Source organism: Misgurnus anguillicaudatus, chromosome 13 (genome assembly GCF_027580225.2).
Source record: "Misgurnus anguillicaudatus chromosome 13, ASM2758022v2, whole genome shotgun sequence".
Lineage (NCBI taxonomy): Eukaryota > Metazoa > Chordata > Actinopteri > Cypriniformes > Cobitidae > Misgurnus > Misgurnus anguillicaudatus.
Genome location: NC_073349.2, coordinates 4,968,685 through 4,988,405, shown reverse-complemented (window position 1 = coordinate 4,988,405; position 19,721 = coordinate 4,968,685). Strand labels below are relative to the sequence as shown.

At 38.4% G+C, this 19,721-nt stretch overlaps 1 protein-coding gene across 6 annotated transcripts in view; it reads left to right on the top strand.

Annotated features, from left to right (window-relative positions):
• LOC129430297 (ankyrin repeat and SAM domain-containing protein 1A) overlaps window positions 1–19,721 on the top strand; it is a 140,620-nt gene that overhangs the window by 110,640 nt on the left and 10,259 nt on the right. For all 6 annotated transcript variants that reach the window (XM_073874883.1, XM_073874886.1, XM_073874881.1 and 3 more), the window contains 9 exons: window positions 10,259–10,357; window positions 10,474–10,620; window positions 10,815–10,922; window positions 12,300–12,466; window positions 12,543–12,675; window positions 12,753–12,824; window positions 14,527–14,613; window positions 15,927–16,064; window positions 18,517–18,693. In XM_073874883.1, coding sequence (XP_073730984.1) covers window positions 10,259–10,357; window positions 10,474–10,620; window positions 10,815–10,922; window positions 12,300–12,466; window positions 12,543–12,675; window positions 12,753–12,824; window positions 14,527–14,613; window positions 15,927–16,064; window positions 18,517–18,693 — 1,128 coding nt within the window. The remainder of the gene's footprint in view (window positions 1–10,258; window positions 10,358–10,473; window positions 10,621–10,814; window positions 10,923–12,299; window positions 12,467–12,542; window positions 12,676–12,752; window positions 12,825–14,526; window positions 14,614–15,926; window positions 16,065–18,516; window positions 18,694–19,721) is intronic.

Here is a 19,721-nt window from a genome sequence, read left to right as displayed (position 1 = left end):
CCACAGAAGAAGTAGCATTACGAATGCTATTCCAGGAAATATCTACATGAATATTTATATCACTGTTCTTAAAATTGTTTCAGGTATTTTCATACACAAGATGTGCATGAAACAAAGAATCGCAGCCTTGCGATTCAGAATCGATTTCAGACAGGCATTTTTAATGGGACACACGGTTGAATCATTACATCCCTACTTGACAGCACAATTGAGTTTCAATTACATCAAACCACCATCATTGTGATCAGTGTTTGCACTTCATCTGGTCATTTGCATTTTAAAAGTCACACCCAGAAACTGCACACTCTTGCTCAGGCCTACAAAATTGTGATTTTAACATGCTATAATTAGTTATCAGTGAGGTATGTTAAGCTAAAAACCTCACTTATGCACTTGGGGGACACCAAAGATTTATTTTACAAATTAAAAAAATCTCATAATATGACCCCTTTAAGAAAATTAAACATGTTTTTTGTAGGAACCATGGTATTGGTTTTGATTACCATTATCAAAAGCATGGTTTTACTACAGTTATTTAACTATATTAGCCATTTTATGTAACTGTAGTAAAAGCATGGTCTATTTTTGGAAGATACATCTGCTTATCTGTCACTATCATAGTGTGATGACACTGAGCTTTCTAAGAAAAAACTCGGTTTCTTATCAGTATGTTTGAGTTATCCAAGAGGTTCCGTCTTGAGCTGGTTTTGGAAAGAGGCAGATATATTTTCACATAAGTGTTTAAAAGGTTTGAAGGTTTAGATCTGAGGATGGTTATTAGCCCTGAATGGTTTGTGAACAGTGCTGGAAAGCTGCTGCTTCTGTTGATGGATTATTTTTCCACTTCCTCTCAAGTGCGTTTTGCTTTTAGTAGATGACTTCATTTTTTTCCCTTTTCTGTCATTTAATGTCAGATTGACTGCACATTCCTTCAGAGATAATACTGCAGAAAACGTGCTTCATTTTCTATCACACACAAAGACTTGTATCTTTTGTATTCATTCTGCTGCAATTGTTAACTTTTCATTTGGCCAAAATATTTTTCTTTACACAAACATTAAAATGAACCTTGTCTTTATTAAGGAGGGCAGTTTGTGACAACCTGGCACAGTCCATTAGTTTCCAGCACTAGTTGTTTTTATGTGACACATCAGGGATTTAAAATTGGTTTTAAATGCAATGTTAACTTTATCATCTGACAGTCAATGTACATGTGGTGAAGATAAGATCTGTAAAAGATTTACATCTCACTGACATCTAGTAGAGTTTGATGCATATTAAATAACCCCTGAGAGTTCATAAATAATATAATGTACATGAACTATCAGAGTTGTGCTTGTGTCTTTACTAAGACGCATTTTATTCCTTTCCTTCCTGAAATAATTTTGAATGCATTTAATTGGAAAGTACAGGTACAAAACTCAAATGTTTTGGTGTTGTTTGGCTGCCTAAAGTGTCTTGTAGCTTTCCAAAACATCATGACTTCCAATAATTTTCTTCCTTTCTTCCATTACTTTTTAATTTTGCCTCATAAGAAGGCAACAGTCTTTGATCACAGATGAAACATTTAATAAATTATTGGATGTTCTCATCTGAGAGCCCCATTTAATGTTGATATGTTGCTGTTTTTACTTAAACTTCAGTTTTAAAATCCATTTAAAATGGAAGTAAAATCTGAGGACTAAAAGTGTTTTCCCTCCACTGTTTTGCTTGTATTTGCTGGTTTACAGGCTGAACCGGTCTAAAACAAAAAATATATCTGTAGCTGTTTGAAATTACATACAAAAACTGAATCTTTAGCACATGATTAGAGAAAGAGGTCAAGTATGCATGTGACATCAGCAGTTGTTTTTGTTTCAATTACATTGTATAATTTCAAGTTTTATGGTAAAAAAAAGAATGTTCAGAATTCAATTTGGTGAAATGAGAATTAATAAAACATGGCAGTGCAAAACTTGACTTAAAATAATGCATATTTACTAAAAAAGACATTGAGACATCTGCTTTTCACATTTGCTCTAACAGGTTTGTTTCGAGAGTAAAGGTCAGCTTAAATAATGAGGGGGGTCAGTCAGTGCATCCTCTGCATCATGTACTAAAACTTTGTTGTTTGTTTTGTACTGGAAAATATTGCAATGAAAAGTAAGGTTTCTAAAGAGGAAAAGAATCAATGTTATGAGATGTTATCATTCTCCTCACTTGAGTTGTGTGACCAATTTGCAAAGTCAGGAAACCCCTTAAACAAGTATGGGAAATGAAATGAGCTTTATGTTTAGGGTCGATGAACAACACAAAAGATCCTCAGAGAAATAATTATCACTTCTTCCAGTATCCTCAGACACAAAAGCAACCAGACAAGAGGACATTCTTTACAGGGCTCCATGTGGTTTCAGATCAGTTTGTCAGTTTTATCTTCAGAGATTTCTGTCACAGGTTTTATATTGCTGTTGTTATTTGGTTTATTAGTGGCTGAATTCATCCTGCACTATCATGAGGAATCAAGGTTTTATTCTCCAGTGTCTTTGTAAAATTGTCAAACTCTAATGCTGCGTTTACACCAACCACGGTAGAGGCGTGATGCACGAGTGATTTCAATGTTAAGTCAATGTGAAGACGCGTCGACGCGCCTCTGGAGGTCCCGCGGCGCGAATGAGGCGTTTGGCGCGGCGCGGAAGATTATGTGTTTCCGCCTCATTCGCGCATCTAGTTCACGCGAAAGGCGCGAATTGAGCGTTGTGCACGGTACACGCGAATGGTGCTTTTTGTGCATCTCTCGATAAATGCTCAATCATCATCAGCCATCTTGCAAACAGGCAGCATAGCGCTTGCCCCTCCCACAAGAAGCGGATTTCATCTCTGACACGCGTCAAATGCTTGCTTTTTCCATGCGTCTACTTCGCTATAGACGCGCGAATGCATTCAAACTGTTCAAGCAGCAAACTAGGCACGGTAGATGAGATTTTGATGCCTGAAACACGGTTGGTGTAAACGCAGCATAAGGACTGTCTCCAAGGTATGTCTCACTCCAGTCTCTCTTGAGCTGCGAGTAACCCAAACTTTATTAGTAGTGTTTGCTACAGAAACATCATAAACAAACACAATAAACAACACTTGAGTTGATGAGAGACAGTTACTGTAAGACAAAAGATGGATGGTGGATCATCAAACATCTTTTTTCTAGAGACAAAAATATATTAGACCCGAGGTTGAGCTCTTATGAGGTGGGCTGATGTCTTTGCTGAAGATTATTTCAGAGAACAGGTTTGCGGATGACACTTCATGCATTGACATAATACATTTCAAATGTGTTTAAGGTTGAATAGCTTTCAGAGATGCTAAAATGGCAACAGCCCTCATGGTGTGCATTTTTTATTATGTCAAGTGCCTCATTGTCCCATCTGTAAAAGAATAAACAACCATTGTGAAAGCTGTGAAAGCTTTAATGAAGAGAGAGAGATCTCCAACAGATCTTCTTTGCATTATTCACTGACTCTGTTTCTTCACTTTAAATGATTTAAGCTGTGTAAGTTAAGCCTATTTCCAATCTGTCCAACCCACTCTCTTACTTTACTATTTATTATTGAATGAATGGATCAGACTGAATGTACTTGATGATTTATGAGCGGTGTCACTGAATGATGTGTGTGTATCTATTAGACCACTACATATCTCGTTTGGTTTGTCACATCTGGACATTCGCATCATCTTTGTCATCATAACATGCTGAGTTTCTATGATCAGTATAGTACAGTCGGTTTACTAGAACATTTAATGGAAACCCATTGCACTAATACATATGTTTTTACACAGGGTGACATTAATCTGGTTAAGTTGTATTAACACAACCTTTAGTGGTTGTAGCAGACAAATCAAGTTTCCATTAGTAGTGTTTACCAAAAAGCATTAGCTCACATTGAATTTTTTTTAAGGATATGTTTTATAAAATAATTTAAGTTTGCCAAAAATTTTACATTTACCTGATAAGGATCACGGTGCCGTACATGGCACAACCCCCCACCACCCCTGAGGCTGCATAAACGTCATTGTAACTTTGAAGCATTAAATCTTCAAAATATACAATCATGCGGCACATCGTTTGAAAGCTTACGGCGCATTCACACGGGGCGTCAGCGTTGACGCTTCCCATTCACTTTTAATGGGTGACGTCATGCGTTGCCGAACTGAATTGTGGATCCGTCGGCGCTGCGTCAATGCCGTTGCTCGCGGCAGAAGTTAAACATTTCTCAACTTTTCAGGCGGCAACGCGTGCGTCAGCCAATCAGATCGCCTTATGCAAATTACCTAGACAGAGCCAGCCAATTACGTTTATGGAAGAACCGAGCATGTGTAGCGGCCACTGTGATTGGCTGTTGGCCACGCTTCAGACAAGCCTTCCGTTAAGCGTTAACGCTGACGCCCCTTGTGAATGCGCTGTTAGACTCTCAGGATTCCATTAAGCGCACACACAAAGCATCTCATGATTTTTAGCAGTCATAAAACTGTAATCTAGTTGTTAGTTACCTGAGTCGGGCGGCGCCGATTTAGGATGTTTACTTACCTTTAAAATGTTCCCTTTATCCGCTTTGGTGAAATTGTCCAAAACGAATTGTTCATAAATCCCCAAAAGTCCAAGGAAATGGGATATCCAAGCCTTTTAATCCAAAACGATTTGTTCGCCTCACAATCTTGATGTTTCTGAACGAATTACGATATTAATACTGTATACAATTAATTCACTACCGGACATTCGTTCGAATCTCACTTTTCATTCATTATTTCTGTGCCGAACGCACTTCGCCAGGGTTTGTACAAGTTTCGGCAAGTTTTTTTTTATTACAGTTCTGACGTTTAAGGGGTTTTCGATACGCATCACTTCTTTATATGGGCTTCCACCGGAAAACTTCTCCCGGAAAACCCCATCAATCAGCAGGAGACGCTAGAGCTGCTAACAGCTTATCACGCCACTCAGCTTTGTTTAATTTCAAAAGTCAACAATGGCACGAAATAAGAAGTGTGTTTTTGGATGTAAGGAGAAGACATCCAGCCTTATGGTAACAATGGATATAGTTTATTATCCGGGGTAACAGCGGAGTTTTGCGTGTGTGTTTGATGCGCTGGATTTTCCCAACCGGGTCATGACGAGTTGCACGCGGTAAGTAAGACTTCTGTCTTATGTTGTCTTATGTCGCGTGCATATTATATAAATGACACGAACATGTAGTGAATCATAAGTTAAAACGGTGTTGTATAGTGTTGCATGACTCGTACTCGCTCCTCCCACGGTAGTAACTCCTTCATTTTTTCGTATGTTATCGGAAAGATTCGGTAAAGCTAATCTTTCTTTTATAAATCTGATTAAACTAAAGACTCTTCAGAGATATAAAGGATGTCATACTACTCTATGGGTACTCCAGATTTACATCAGAAATGCAGAAACAGCGTGTGTTACATGAGCTTTAAGAAAAACATTCCAGGATTTTTCTCAATTTAATAGACTTGATATTGGACCTAAACAGTTTACAGTTTGAATGCAGTTTAAAATTGCAGTTTCAACGCAATCAACGCTCTATAAACGATCCCAACTGAGGCATAAGGGTCTTATCTGGCAAAACCATCCTTATTTTTGTCAAGAAAAATAAAAAATATGCACATTTAAACCACAGCTTCTCGTCTTGCACTGGCCACGTGACGCGCCAGTGCGACCTCGCCGTAATGCAACATCACATCAAAAAATCACGCATGACGTGTCCAAAACAATCACTCCAGTGTTTACAAGTGTGAAGAAAGAAGAACGTTCAGACGTTGTTGTATGTGGAATGATACAAATTTATGTCTTTGTGCCCGGTTATTTTTAAAATGGTCCACAAATGTGCTTTTTACATGTGTGACTTTTTGATGTGATTACGCATAAGGTGAGGTAGCGCTGGAGCATCACACGGCTGGTGCAAGACAATAAGTTGTGGTTAAAAATTGCTTTTTTTTTCTTGCCGAAAATGACAATTGTATCTCTAGATAACACCCTTATTTCTTCGTTGGGATCGTTTAGAGCCCTTTGAAGCTGCATTGAAACTGTAAACTATTGAGGTCCACTAAAGTCCGCCATATGGAGAAAAATCCTGAAATGTTTTCCTCAAAAAAATTATTTCTTCTCGACTAAACAAAGACAGACATCAACATTCTGGATGACATGGGGTAAATTATCAGGATTTTCTTTTTAGAAAATAGAGCAGTTCTTTAATAATATACGGGCTTAAACCTCTGACAAGTATTGTCATTGACAAATATTTAAGTAAAGTTCTTATTCTGTGTTTAACGCATAAATAACCAAAATATTCAGGCGCAAAGGATTATAGGGTATTCCTCACAACTGTACTGATCATTTTAAGTGATGTTTACTTTTTATTGTTTAAGTTAAGACAAAATCTGGATTAACAGGTTTTTTTTACATCATATTGAGTATATCATCAGTGTAGCTCATGTTACAGCTCCAGGAGTATTTCATTAAAGGTGGGGTGCATGATCTCTGAATACCAATGTTGATATTTGAAATCATCTAAACAAACACGCCCCTACCCCAATAGAATCTGGACCTTCTGTTTATAGACCCGCCCCACACATACACAACCCAGGCAACAATGTCGCTTAGTAGACACGCACCTTACTGCTAGTTATTTTTTATTTGCTTTTGGGTTTTTTATTTTGTTTTAGTGTTGTGTTTATGGTGTTTGATTTCATGATTTATTTAAAGTAAGTGTCCTACAGTAGGCTGTGTCTCAATCAGCTCCTGGTGTGGTGAATCAGTATGTTGTGTATGCAGATTTGAGCAATAATATGGACCATAGCTCACTTTACATTGGGACACTGTTCACTTATTTCCTGTGACGTGGCTGCTTAAGTGCGTTGTGATCATTCACAGCTGGTATTCATCAATAACCAGCAAAACCGACATCTCTCTGACTAGGGTTGGGTACCGAAACGCGGTGCCATTATGGCACCGAAGCCTATATGGGCGGTACCTACCGGACCGAATCAGAACACAGATTTCGGTGCCTCATTTCGGTGCCTCTTAATGCATGAACGGTTGACTGAAGTATTTTGCTCTCTGTAGCGCAAAAAGCATAATCACACAAGCACAGCACAATCGCTAGTTAAATTATACTGCACTCATATCTGGTGTAAATAATTTCCTCACTTACAAAATTCACGTGAATGGGAAAGTCGGAAAGATTTGATAATACAGAGGATTCAAGTTTGATTTCTTGGCTTATGTGAGTTTGTTCATATTTTACATTATTGTAGTTTTATATTGGTTTCCATTTTTTTATCAATCATTTGTTTTGAAAAATCTAAGGATCTTAGAAGTATTTATGTTATAGGGCGGATGAAATGTTTTCCGTCTATTCGTTTTTGTTAAACGTTTGGTTTAATATAAGCGAGTCATTTTACATTTTTATTGTTGTTCTGTTTTAATAAAAAAAAGAACAAATAAGCATTCGTAGTAATGAAAATTATGTCAATTAAATCTTTCATTTATTTGTGTTTTAACGCAGATACCATCCCTCGAATTCGTTTTATTAATAAACAAGCAATATAAGCAAGTTTGTCATTGGAGCTACTATTTTATTGGAGTTGAGTTTTTCGTTAAGAGTAATAATGAACAAACATTTTAAAAATTAATTTGATTAATAAATGGAAATATTAAATAATCTAATGTTAAAGATTAAATAGCCAACTTTTAAACTTCTTTGCCAAATATATTTTCATTTAAAATATGCGCTGTGTTTAATAAGTTTAAAATGTGAAAAAATACTCATCTGCACATCCCTAATAAAACAAATCGAACAAATTTTGTATGAATATATGTCCAGGTTATTTTTATATTCTGACTTAAAAGAACAATTTGGAAAATGAGATCCTCAGAGGAGCGCGTGAATGCCGCAATTGATCTGACGGCAGCTTATTTTATATTTTATATGGTTTATAAAAAAAGGGAATATCCCGCACATTATTAACTTGCATAAAGCATAATTTTGCAACTTAATAGTGTGCGGGATATTCCCTTTTTTATAAATGTTTGGTGGACTTCATTGTCTCTTCATCCAACGCACCTAACCGGAACTAACAGGTGTGCGACATTGTTCTTCTATTAAATATTTTATATGGTAACATTCCTTCAGAGAATTTGCTAAAACGTATTACCTCACTTATGTTTTTATTAGTATGTTTTTTTTTTATTAGTATTACACGCATATAAGCTGATATTGGCCTGAGATGGCCCGCGGCAGTCACGAGTGTCAAGTTCATCGGAGACAAGCAGAAAGCGTCAAAACGTGAATGATTTTACAAGCCGAAAAGAAAATATTTTGGGTGAATTCCAAATGCCGTTTTGCGCCATTGAAGGGTACTTCACGAAGAGGATTTCGCATGAGCAGTCAATCCAAATAAAGAGAAAAAGACGCTGTATTTTATTGCTCTATTTGCCAAGTGTGTTTAATTAGCCACACTATGAGACACACAATTGCGCAACTTTCTCTAGAGTTCTCTAGCAGCTGCGCAGGCCTTAACCAATCATTGAACAGATTATTAACAACCAATCATAGAACCTTTTTCTGAGCTCAGAGTGGAGTGTTGAGAAGATTTTATTTAATTCACAAATCAAAAATTTCATAAAAAAGAAATCAAGAATGCTGGTCTTAAAAGATGATGGTGCTTTAGGCAAATCATTAATAAACAAATTACAAACAGAGAAGAATTTTCATTGTGTTTATGCTGTACTTTCATCTACCATCTTTCTGTGACTCTTTTTTAAAAGTACCGCTTTAGGCACCGTTTAGGCACCGGAACCGTTTTAAAAGTATCGATTTGGCACCGGTATCGAAAAAAACCCAAACAATACCCATCCCTATATCTGACTTAAGTTTTAAACATAAAGTATACACACTTACATATCTGTGCATAAATTTAGAGGAATATTACATTTAAATATTAAGTACATTGTGGTCCATTCCTGTCTAGTGACGTGTATTTATATTAAAACTAAAACGTTTGTCTTTATGCGAGTATAAAAGTTTGTCTCGCATTTCATGAAGTTTATTGAGTTGGCTTGAATGATTTTGGTTGGATAACTTTAGAAAAGGTCACTTGATTTCCAGTAGGGGAAAATAGGGACCATCAATGCTCACTGGTTTTTGTGTTGCTTTATGGGAATTTTTTGGGAACGCACATTCCGGTACACTGGAAGGATTTTGTGATTGAGACAGCCCTAAAAATGGCCGACTCACTTATCAGTCCACAGACTACTGAACAAGGGAGTTGATTAAGCGTAGTGTAGCGTAGCGCAGCCTTAGTGTAGTATTGTGTGTGTGTGTGTGTGTGTGTGTGTATAGACGGTTTCAGCAGTAACAACATAAACAAGCGGCTGTCGCGGTCCGCACGTAACTTCAGGTAAACTCTGCTAAGATTAAATAACAACAAAGTTCTTTAAAAGTAGTTTATTTATATAACAAGCAAATAAACAACATTTAGATTACCTAGGAAACCAAAACATTTATTTTCAAGGAGGCATTTGTTCAAGAGATCAGTTTAGCAACTAGTCAGACCATTAAAAAAACAAAACCGGAAGTAAAGTTCGGATCCAGACGTGTATTGCGTCAGCACACGTGCGTCCGATGAAACTGCCTATAGGAACGAACTCTCTCATAATGCCAGCTGGTGCTGTTGAAGGACTAAATGTTTTCTCTACAGCATACAGATGTAAACCATTTAATGAGACCACACAAACACAAAACCTCTGTGTGTTTAGACATTTTTAATCTGCTACAGAGTCTTAATCTCATTTCAGATATTGCTTCACTCAACAACACTCATCGTCTCATAAAGTCCCATCATGCTTAGTGTGTCTGAATCTTATTCATCATATTCTGTATCCTGATGTTCACAAAGCCCATTTTTAAACAGGTTGTGTATTAAGTGTATTAAATTTTGTCCTAATGAGAAACTCTTCTGTACGTGTTTGACCTCACTGTGGGATCTGCACCTGATCTCTTTCATCACTGTCTAATGCATCGATCGCTCAGTTGTATCTACTGTTACGCTAATTGTGTTTGTTATATGGCAATGATACATTGTAAAGCACACACACACAAACAGTGTTGATATCTGCCCATTTTCAGCCATTTGTATGGCACTGTGGACATCGTGTGGGTATATTGAAACACAAGGCTGATGTATTTCCTTGTGTGTTTGTGTGTTTGTGTAGGGAAATGATGTAATGGAGGAGCAGGACCTGAAGGAAATTGGCATCGCTGATCCTGGACATCGCAGAAAGATCCTGAATTCTGCTCGCTCTTTACCAAAGGTTCCTGTCAGATTTTACCTGTATACCTGATGGAGAATATAATACTGTCTGTCTGCACATGTGAGTGTTTATACAGAAAGTGTGACACTGTTGTGTGTGTGTTTTGGTGTGTGCAGGTGAAAGCATTGGGTTGTGATGGAAGCACGTCTCTCGCTGCATGGTTGGATGTTTTGGGTCTTCAGGAATATCTGCACAACTTTCTGTCCAGTGGTTATCGCACACTAGAGTCTGTAAAGAACCTTTGGGAATTGGAGATAGTCAATGTAAGAACGTCATGTACTGTATATTATATATTTAACTGTGTTAGTTTTTACAATGCATAAGTGATTGAGTTGTGTAAGTGTTTGAGGACTGGATTTAATTACTGACAGTGTTGAATCGTTCAGTCATGACTTTTTTTGATAAGAGATACTGACACTGCTTCCTAATGGATGATGTGTGTTTTGTTTTGATGCAGGTACTAAAGATCACACTGTTGGGTCACAGAAAACGGATTATTGCATCATTAGCTGAACGGCCCTATGAGGAACCGCCGGTCAAACCCCCTCGCCTGTCCCAGATCAGAGTCAGTATACTAAAGACTCATAGTAAAGACTAATATCTGTGTCGATTTAAGCGGTTTAGATGGTATTTTCAGTTGTTGTAGTTCAGTCTGTTCAGTATGTTCAACTAATCTAATCTACACTATGGTCTCTACTGTTGCTTTGGTTTGACTGAATTATTCAAAAAATAAGCCATAGCATTAGATGATGTTGTCTGATGTAGTTTTACTAACCTGGGATCTCCGTCGCTGGGCATCACAGCACATTGTTATAGGACACACATTTTGATGGCTTTATTTTTCTTCGTCAAAGTCACAAATGCTGCATTTACAGTAAAGTAACTTAATTTTTTTTCTCATGTGGCACAGATCAGATATGACCTATGTAAAAAGCACATAGAGTCCAGTATTCTCAAATTTGTTTCATGCCTCATTCCTATCCCATGTTATATATCATTAAAAAAGCGACATTAGCAAATTACACGGCCCGCAATCACATGAATGCAATGGAAGACAACGCCTCCACTTTTTTGGCTTGTCTTTTGTCTGTCCATTGCATATTTGTTTTATCGGGTCAGTATGTCTACCTTGAATTGTTTGGGAAATGTTTTGATTAAAAAAATGTGAAAACAAAATTTGGTGTTTTTTGGGTGTCTTTTTAAATGCAAATGAGCTGATCTCTGCACTAAATGCCAGTGCAGTGGTTGGATAGTGCAGATTAAGGGGCAGAATTACCCCCTAGTGACATCACAAGGGGAGCCAAATTTCAATGACCTATTTTTTCACATGTTTGGAGAGAATGGTTTACCCAAACTTAGTTACTGGGTTGATCGTTTTCACATTTTCTAGGTTGATAGAAGCACTGGGACCCAGTCGTAGCACTTAAACATGGAAAAAGACAGATTTTCATGATATGTCCCCTTAAAATATTAACATTAGTTTAAATTTATTGTAATAAATAAAAATAATGCAATAAAGTATGATAATTTTATGTATGAAATTATCAAAGACAATTAGATTTGCGTTACACTTTTAGTGGTTTTACCAACAATGGCCACTAGGTGTCAGCGGTTTGCTGCATACTCTTGTCACAAATTAATAAATTACTGTCACTGCGTTATTACTGCTAAAAGGTTTTTGAAATATGAAAACTACATTCTTGGATCTTTCCAACACTATATAGTTTGTTGTGATAGATTAAAATTTACATTCAAAATATTGAAGTAAACTCGGGTGTCCTTCTCACAGGAGAGCGCCAGTAAAGAATCAGATCTGCAGTGTAAATCCTGCCTTATATACTCACTAAAGTGTATAGATGCAGTATACTATACTTTACTCATCTCTCTGGATTGCTTGATGTTCTTCATAATGATCTGTTGGTTATTGTTGATATTTTTCAGATGTCAGGATCTTTTGAGTTCATCTCCTCTGAGTCATTCAGACTCTTACACGTGCTCAATGGATCCTCTCTTACCTGCAGTGGATTCTGGGAGGAGGAGAGGACCCGAGTCAGACTATGACCTGACAACCCGACAGCGGACAAACGACAGACCTCAACCGCAGGAGAGTTCATATCACAAACTCTTCATTTTGGTAGTTTATATATTTATTCATACTGAGTTGTTGATCTTTTCTAAAGGAGAGATATGAGGAACGTCAACGGGAACCTCGCTTGACCTTACGACCTCCGAGTCTGGCAGCACCGTACACACCGGTCCAGAATTGGCACCATCAACCTGAAAAGCTCATTTTTGAATCGTGTGGTTATGAGGCCAATGTAATCGTATTTCTATCATTAAACAACCATTGAAAAAGTTCATGAAATCATACTGAACGTTTGCCTTTCCTCTGCAGTATCTTGGCTCAATGCTCATTAAAGAGTTGAGAGGAACGGAGTCAACACAGGACGCCTGTGCTAAAATGAGGGTAAGTTTCGTCAGTGTGATCTGAAGGTCAGCTATGGGCATTCACAGCAGGACACCGTGAGAATGTGATAATTTGGGAATGAGCAGCAGTGAGAGTCGTCGTCTGCAGCAGGAGGACACTTTTCTCATTTATACACCAATATAAAGTCCCTCAGACGAGGTCTGTGCAGAATGTGGAAAATTAGTTTCCTCACCCGCTGGCTTGTGTATATCAGACAGAATGCAGATCCACACTTTTAAAGGCTTTTTCCTGATATGCAGATGTTTAATCGAGCCTTTCAGTGTTGAAATCATTATCCAGAACTTATGGCTCTTGGTTCGGGCAGTCAACAGACAGGCAGTCAAAGTGAGCACTCGAGCCTCTGTGTGATATAACACAAGAAAACATATCAGTATACGTTAATATAGGTACACACCAAGCTTGATGGTTGACGGTCGAGCAGTTTTTGAGCATAATTTTGTCTGTGTGTTCAGCGCTCTCTGCTAAAGTCCTTCAAATTGGGATGGCCTTACTACAGGGTTCCCATGGGTCCTTAAATTCCTTGAAAGTTTGTAAATCTGGGGGAAAATTCAAGGCCTGGGAAGTTTTTGAAAATATACATTCATAGATACAGGTCATTGAAAGTGCTTGAATCTATTTTATGCAAAAGTTTTCTGGAAAAAATCCTTATTCCCTGTGTAGTGTAGTGTAGGATAATATCATAAAAATTCTAGACTTTTTAAGCACTCGTGCTAAACTGTTCGCTTTAAATGCTTTTATTTTCTGTATGCGAATGTTGATTCATACCAAAATAATTTTTTGCATAGTTGTGTTTGACAATGAAACGTCTCGGGTTACGTATATAACTGTTGTTCCTTGAGAAGGGAACGAGACGCTACGTGCGTCTCCCTTGCCATACTTCCTGCGTCCCTGTAACGCCGTCTTTGGCAATATTTTAGATAGTGATACACTTCCTGGCTCCTGCGTCACCTTGTCTTTGTCATTAAGCCTCACCATTAGTTGAATTTGATGTACACATTCAGACACACTTACCCCTGGAGGCGTCCCAAAAGTGTCACGGCAGTGATGCAGCGCCAATTCCCTTGAAAGGGAAATGTAACAATGTATTTTAAAAGGTAGCATCATGTAACATTGCTCTCATAGGAAATGTGTCCCCACTAGGGATGCACTGATACCGATTTGGGTGTCGGCCTCGATACCACATTTTCTAAAGTACTCGTTAAAAGTCCCCCGATACCGGGGATCGATGTCTATGTTTGAGCGGCGTGTAAGGGGTTAATGCCTTGTGTTGTCCAAAGAGGCAGAGTTTACAACAAACTGGAAAACTAGTCCCTTGTTTTTTTGTTAAATTATATGACTAAAGCTGTTACCTGTAAATTTAAATCATGTTTTTTTATTAAGTACTCTGTATCGGCAAGTACTGAAATGCAAGTACTCGTATTACAAAAAAGTGGTATCGGTGCATCCCTAATCCCCACATTTAGTCCTTGAATTTGAGGGAATTGGACCTGGAAAGTCGTTGAAAGGTCCTTGAATTTGAAGTTAACTAAGGTGTGGGAACCCTGTTACTAGGCTTCAGTCACGCTGCTGTGACGCAATCGGTCTTTGAATACGTCGGTCAAAGGTCGCAGCCTTCAAATTGGGACACAGCTCATGTCTCTCTCTCTCTCTCTCTCTCTCTCTCTCTCTCTCTCTCTCTCAGAGTTCGACAGAACAGATGAAGAAGACCCCCACTATCGTCCTCTCCATCACGTACAAGGGTGTGAAATTCATTGATGCTGCCAACAAGGTAATGAGATCGTCCCTCTCTTTCATTCACCATAAACAGACAGATGAAGAGCTGGTGGTTGGGTTGGAGTTGTTTTTCCTTTCCCAAAGGTCACGGGTGTCTGTGTGCTTTTTCATCATCAAGATTTAAATCAAATCTTTTTTCAGATCAGGAGGTGCCGATTTAACTTTAATTATATCAAGTGAAAACATGTAAACAAACAAAGCTGCGCTCACATTCCTGTAAAAATGCAAGATCTGGACTTACTTGACTTGTCATTACAGTTAGTTTATTTCTTAAAGCTGCTCTTTTGTGCATCATAAATGTTAGAGAGAAGTGCAGACACCATAGACTCGCCGGTCCATCAGTTCTTTTCTCAGTGAATGTTCTCATCTCGAGTATCATACAGTATATAGCTGCTCTTTTAGGGCGCACTCACATTATCCAAACCATGCCCCAGCGCGATTGTCACCCCTCCCTTCTCCTCCAGGTGCACGCACTCACACTGTACTTTTGAATCGATCCGAGTCCGGGTGCGCTTTCGTCATTAAGATGCGATTTGTTTTGAAAAAAGCAGGAAGTAAAGCTCTCTCCTAACACTGGAACCCATCGTAATGATAATGTGTTTTTTATTCAGAGTCATTTGTTGGGCGGTTACAGACAGCCCTCTCACATGTCATCATATTGCTTAAGTTAGTTGATCTGTCACGTGCGCAGCTCGGACTGCGCTCTGGCCCACCTCTGCAACCCGGCCGCGGTGCGATTAACCAATCCGCGCCCGGGTGCGGAACAGAGCGATCACACTACTCAATCAAAACAGGCTTTGGGGGTCAAACGCGCCCGAGCGTGGTTTGGTTTGGATAGTGTGAGTACGCCCTTAGTGAAGAATTAAACATTGTTAAAAGCTGAAAATCTTGGACTTCTGCAGTAGTTTGCTTTCAATTCACTTTTAATGTTTGTTCTTTAGACAGGGAGTACATTAAAATATGTACAAATTAGATATAAAAACCATTAAAAACATCTATTAAAAATGTGTCATTTGATAACTAACATCTTCATCTGTGAATGCATTCATGTTTTTAAAGAGTGGTGTTTGTAGTGCTCATTTGAGTTGATGTAGGGGTGAGCGGGGCACAAACAAAACTTTAACTGTTGATTTATAGCAGAGGTGTTTGGGTTGATTGTGTAAAAAAATAATCAAACTTAAATATTTTTTGAATGATAGATTCAAAGCCGAAAGGCGTAACTTTGTGCCCAGCTCTCCCCTTCTCTGCGTGTGTGATTATTATGAATGTTTTTCTGAACTCTTTTATCTTTGACTTGTGTGTGTGCAGAACATCATTGCCGAACATGAGATCAGAAACATCTCGTGTGCAGCTCAGGATCCAGAAGATCTCTGCACCTTTGCTTACATCACTAAAGATCTTCAGAGCAGTCATCATTACTGTCACGTCTTCAGCACTGTAGATGTGGTGAGATAAAGAGACAAATGCTGATGAGCGCTGTTATCAGACTTTCTAACAAAACTCTCATATTATCACAAAGAGTTTTACAGGAGGACATTAAAATGAGATTGATGATATAGCTGTCAAACTGATGTCTATACACACTTACCGTATTCTCCGGACTATAAGGCGCTCCGGAGTATAAGTCGCATCATTCAAAAATGCATCAAGACGAAAAAACATATGTAAGTCGTGCATCGCATTTATTTAGAAAATTATTTCACAAAATCCAAGCAGAAGAACAGACATTTAATCTGGAAAGACGAGTTATTCAACTAAACAATAGCAGACAGAACAGCAGGCTGAATAGATGTCCATACGTTAATGTAATACAAACAGTTATTTATACGATACACAATAGCATACTGAACATACCTGGAAGGTTGAATAGGCTAAATTAACCGAACAAGCATCAAGTTCGCATACTCGTCATTCCACATTACTGAATCCATTGAATTACATAAATACCGGAGCAGCAGACTCTTGCGGCTGTAGACGGTAATGATGTCTCCTGCCTCATAAATGTCAAAATTAATTCATAATTCATAGACGCAGCACCAGCCAAATTATGAAAAAACGTGACTTATAGTCTGGAAAATATGCATAGATTACGGGAAATACACGGACAATGCATCTGGAATTCGTCCGGGATCGTTTGTTTTTTGGTTCATTCACATTGCTATTGATTTTCTGGAATCTGTGAGTGCATTTCCCACACATACCGTAAAGACACGTGACGTATTTACAGTCCTGCATTTATTAGGTTTTTTCCACACTGTCTGAATTCCCTAATAATCCGTGAATTTGCTCTCGAGAAACCACACGCGTGCATTTTTGTTTATGATAAGAATATAAAGGGGTGCGTGATGCCCTGTTCTGTCATGCTGGTGAATAAACTCAGCTTCAGCGCTGATAGTGACGAGCTCCCTGATCTCTGTTTCAGTCCAGTTTGTCGTCATTTCTCGTCATCTACTTTTAAATCCCTTTCAAAGAACTGAACCATTACCTCTTCAGGCTGTTTACACTTGGCATTAGCATGCGTTTTCGTCGTTCGGATCACAAGTGGACGACGTTAATGCCAGGTGTAAACGGTGTTCAAAACGTTTTGAGCTCGTCCACTTTCAACCACATTCAGAGGTAGTCGAAACCCCTTTTTAGTGTAAACGCGCATAATATGGGTTTGAACAGCCACACGCGACCGCCTTCTCTCCACCCATTTATCTAATCTGAGGTACTAAACTCAATGTTTTACGTCTTTTTTGACTTCTGACGCGAACACACAGTAAACAGCGCTATTTTTAGCGTTTTATTGATAAAACTAAAGCTGATCTCCGCAGTTTCATTTTGCAAACGTGTGAAAGTTGCGCAATCCTATTTCATCAATTGCTCTGAAAATTATATACATGTACACAAAACACTGTGCAGCATGTTTACTTGCTAAACAAACAGTGGACTCCGACATAATATTAATTTGCGTCCATATAAACTCCCACTCACGTTCAAATGACAGCTGAGAGACTCGCCCACATTATCACAGACCAACCCCTCACAGTATTCAGGACAGAAGCGGTCAAAAGTGGACAAGAGATGGATTTAAATACCAGGTGTAAATGTGATGTGTCTCTCTCGTCCACTTGTGATCCGATCGACGAAAACACATCTTAATACCAAGTGTAAACAGCACCCTTGTTACGATGACACACGTGTCCTCACTACGGCATGCCCCTTACAGCATTCTTTATGCGTCTTGTTCACACAGAATGCTTTCTGTGAATGTTAAGGCTTGTTACTAGGTCCATTTATGGGACGTGTCCTGACAATTTTACGGAAATTAAGGTTTTATATTACACACCTCGCTCATTGCCTATTAAAAGCCAGACTGAAATCCTCTCAGTTTTAATGGGCTCTAAAGAGCACTAATAAAACAGTTAAAGCTGAGATACTCTTCTCTGTGTAGTGGTTAAACTATTGTGTAGTTATATTATGATGATAAATGCATCGATGGATCTGACGTAACATTACCATCAGCTCATACAGTGTGTGTTGTGTTTCTGAAAACGAGGCGAGAAACGAGAGACAGATCTTATACTTATCCATCTTTTTTTTTTAGTTTAATTAAAACAGTTTGCTCATGCTTGGTTGCTTTGTTCATTTCAGTTTTTACTTTGACAAAATCAATGCAGGACATTAATGCACAGGAGCTTTTAACTCAACATCTGATGTACAGTTATAGTCTCTTTATCACATTACTTTCTGTAACTAATCTTATCATTAGACACTTATGAGTTATAATGCATCTTAAGTGTAGTGTAATGCTGGAGGATGGTACAGATTATTGATGTGTGAGGGAGGGTGTTACTGAACCTTTTTCAGAAGATGGATTGCTTATAATAACAGTTTGTCTCCGCCCCTATGACAGAATCTGACCTATGAGATCATTCTGACATTGGGACAGGCGTTTGAAGTGGCCTATCAGCTGGCACTGCAGGCCCAGAGGAGCAGACAACATCAGAGCTCGACTGGAGGAGCGGAAATCATTGAGACCAAGAGCAGTCGACCTGTACCCAAACCTCGAGAGAGTGTCCGCAAGTCTGGGGTGAGACCACACGCACACTCATTAGTGCACTGCCTACAGAAACTGTATTTTAAGGATTCCAGCCAACATGATGACAGAACCAAATTAAACTCAATTTCATGCTGTACTCTTCAGATGCGGTATTTTGTTTAAAGGCAACATATCATGAGTACTGAATTATACAAAAGGGCTGATGAATGCTTTATTCTGATTGGTTGTTCCATGTTCCGGTCCTTTGAATTAGTTGAAAATAATGCACACCCACGGTGTAGTGCTGCATTACTACCTTTACTATTTTCTAATAATTCAACGGCCCGTCGTCACTTATTCCTTAATTATGTAAGATGGCATGCCATACAGTAGTATTACTGCAGTATATCACTATATCAAAAATTTCTGTCCATGACTGAATTTCTTTAGCAGTGATTTAGCGCTGTCATGATTCTGTGATGTCATACACTGATCAGTCTGCGCAGCTCTGCATAAAGGTGAACAAACTTCTGGTCTCAGCCTCCAGGACAAAATGAAAAATTGCAATAAGGAATGGTTTGTCTAGATCAGGATGGTCCTATTATTGGGTCTCCTGTGTGATGTCAAGGTTGTTTTTTATTTAAGGCAAACATCTTTTCACATCTGAAAGAAGAGCAATTCTCAGTACTTGCAGCAGTTGCAGCATTCATGGCATTAAATCTTTAAACATATATTTAAGAGTCGTTGGAGACAGATGAAGAAGAACATTTAACATTGTTTTTATTGCTCTTTATGGTTTTTATGGATGGTTTATGTGATAAGAAACTGCAGTATATCTACTAGGCTTTATAGCTTTGATATAGATGGATGTTCTTGCTCTGGAAGACATTGATTTTCTCTAAAATTGTGTTATCTTATGCTTTGTGACGTATTAAAGAGATGTGCAACATAAAACCTTCAGTTCAGATTCACACACAAGACACTACCTGTATATCGCAGCTGTTTATGGATGATATTGATTTCAGGCTTGCATTTAAAGTGCTGATGTCCATACGAGAGACATTACTGCATTCAGACTG